At 54.1% G+C, this 1,019-nt stretch overlaps 1 protein-coding gene across 1 annotated transcript; it reads right to left on the bottom strand.

Annotated features, from left to right (window-relative positions):
* Positions 1-157: 157 nt before the first annotated feature.
* On the bottom strand, positions 158-781 carry Pmar_PMAR019688 (hypothetical protein; the record flags this gene model as incomplete). The annotated part of the gene is made up of 1 exon (XM_002775127.1): positions 158-781. A coding segment is annotated over one exon (624 nt), but the record flags the coding sequence as incomplete, so codon positions are not given.
* Positions 782-1,019: the final 238 nt, after the last annotated feature.

Here is a 1,019-nt window from a genome sequence, read left to right as displayed (position 1 = left end):
AGGTAAGCTGAGCCCAGGACTTGCACTCTCGGAGCATGTCTCTGTATGTCGCCACTGACAATCTCGGCAAGCGATCTACATGTAGTTGCCCGTCCCGGGGTAGTCCCATATACAGTCGAGCTCTCGCCTCCAGATCCGAGACAGGAGCTCCCCGAACTTCGGATAGCTGATCTCGAAGGCCTTCCAATTTGGACACGAAGGTCTCCAACCCCTTCGCTCCCTCAGGGCCGCAACCCAAGGCTTCCCATCGCTTCACCAATGACATCTCGTCAGTGCCGTCCGAGTAGCTCTCGAGGACACTCCACATAGTCAGCACTCTCGCCTTGAACGTGAGGTCCTTGTTCCTCGCACAAGTATCATTAATTAACTGTCTCAGGGGTTCGCTGACGTTGTGGTTCACGTAGAAATACTCGAATGCCCATTCATCTTCTTCTGAAGGTCCATACCGACCACTCAATTGGATCTCAGGCAAACTCTTCACCTGCCTCTTGAAACAGATGAAGCCTCTGGCATCGGCAACCCCGATGAAGGGCCCTCCAGTGACAGCTCTGGTATTCCGTGCCCTCTTGGACACCTTCGTTATGTCAACCCCTCGACGACATTGACCTCCCCTCGTCGGTACCCCTTGCACCCCGACGAAGTCTAGTAAGGAGGTTCGGTGCTCCTCGACACTGGGATCGTCGCTGACAGCGGTGTCGACCGTATCCTCACCTTGAACGTCGGTCGTTGACCGCCCTATCGAAGGTGAGGAGTTTAACTTCGAGCTCAACTCGTTGAACATGCCCGCCAAGTGCTCGATTTGCCCACGGAGCTCCCAAGCCCACGCCGGCGGCGAACCAGATTCTTCCACCGGGCGGTTCCCCGCCTCGGTGCTTCTGATTAACAACGGATCATTGGCATCCATGACGTTAGTAGTCACTTCTTCTCGGATGATTGTACCAAAATCGATATCTCACTGCTATAACTAGATAAGCCAACTCGACTCCAGCTCTCGTAGTATACCAGCTAACTTAGTGATA

The sequence above is a fragment of the Perkinsus marinus genome, assembly GCF_000006405.1.
Source record: "Perkinsus marinus ATCC 50983 genomic scaffold scf_1104296956586, whole genome shotgun sequence".
NCBI classification, from domain to species: Eukaryota; Perkinsozoa; order Perkinsida; family Perkinsidae; genus Perkinsus; species Perkinsus marinus.
Note: the sequence above shows the minus strand (reverse complement) of the source record. Positions and strands in the feature narration are given on the sequence as shown.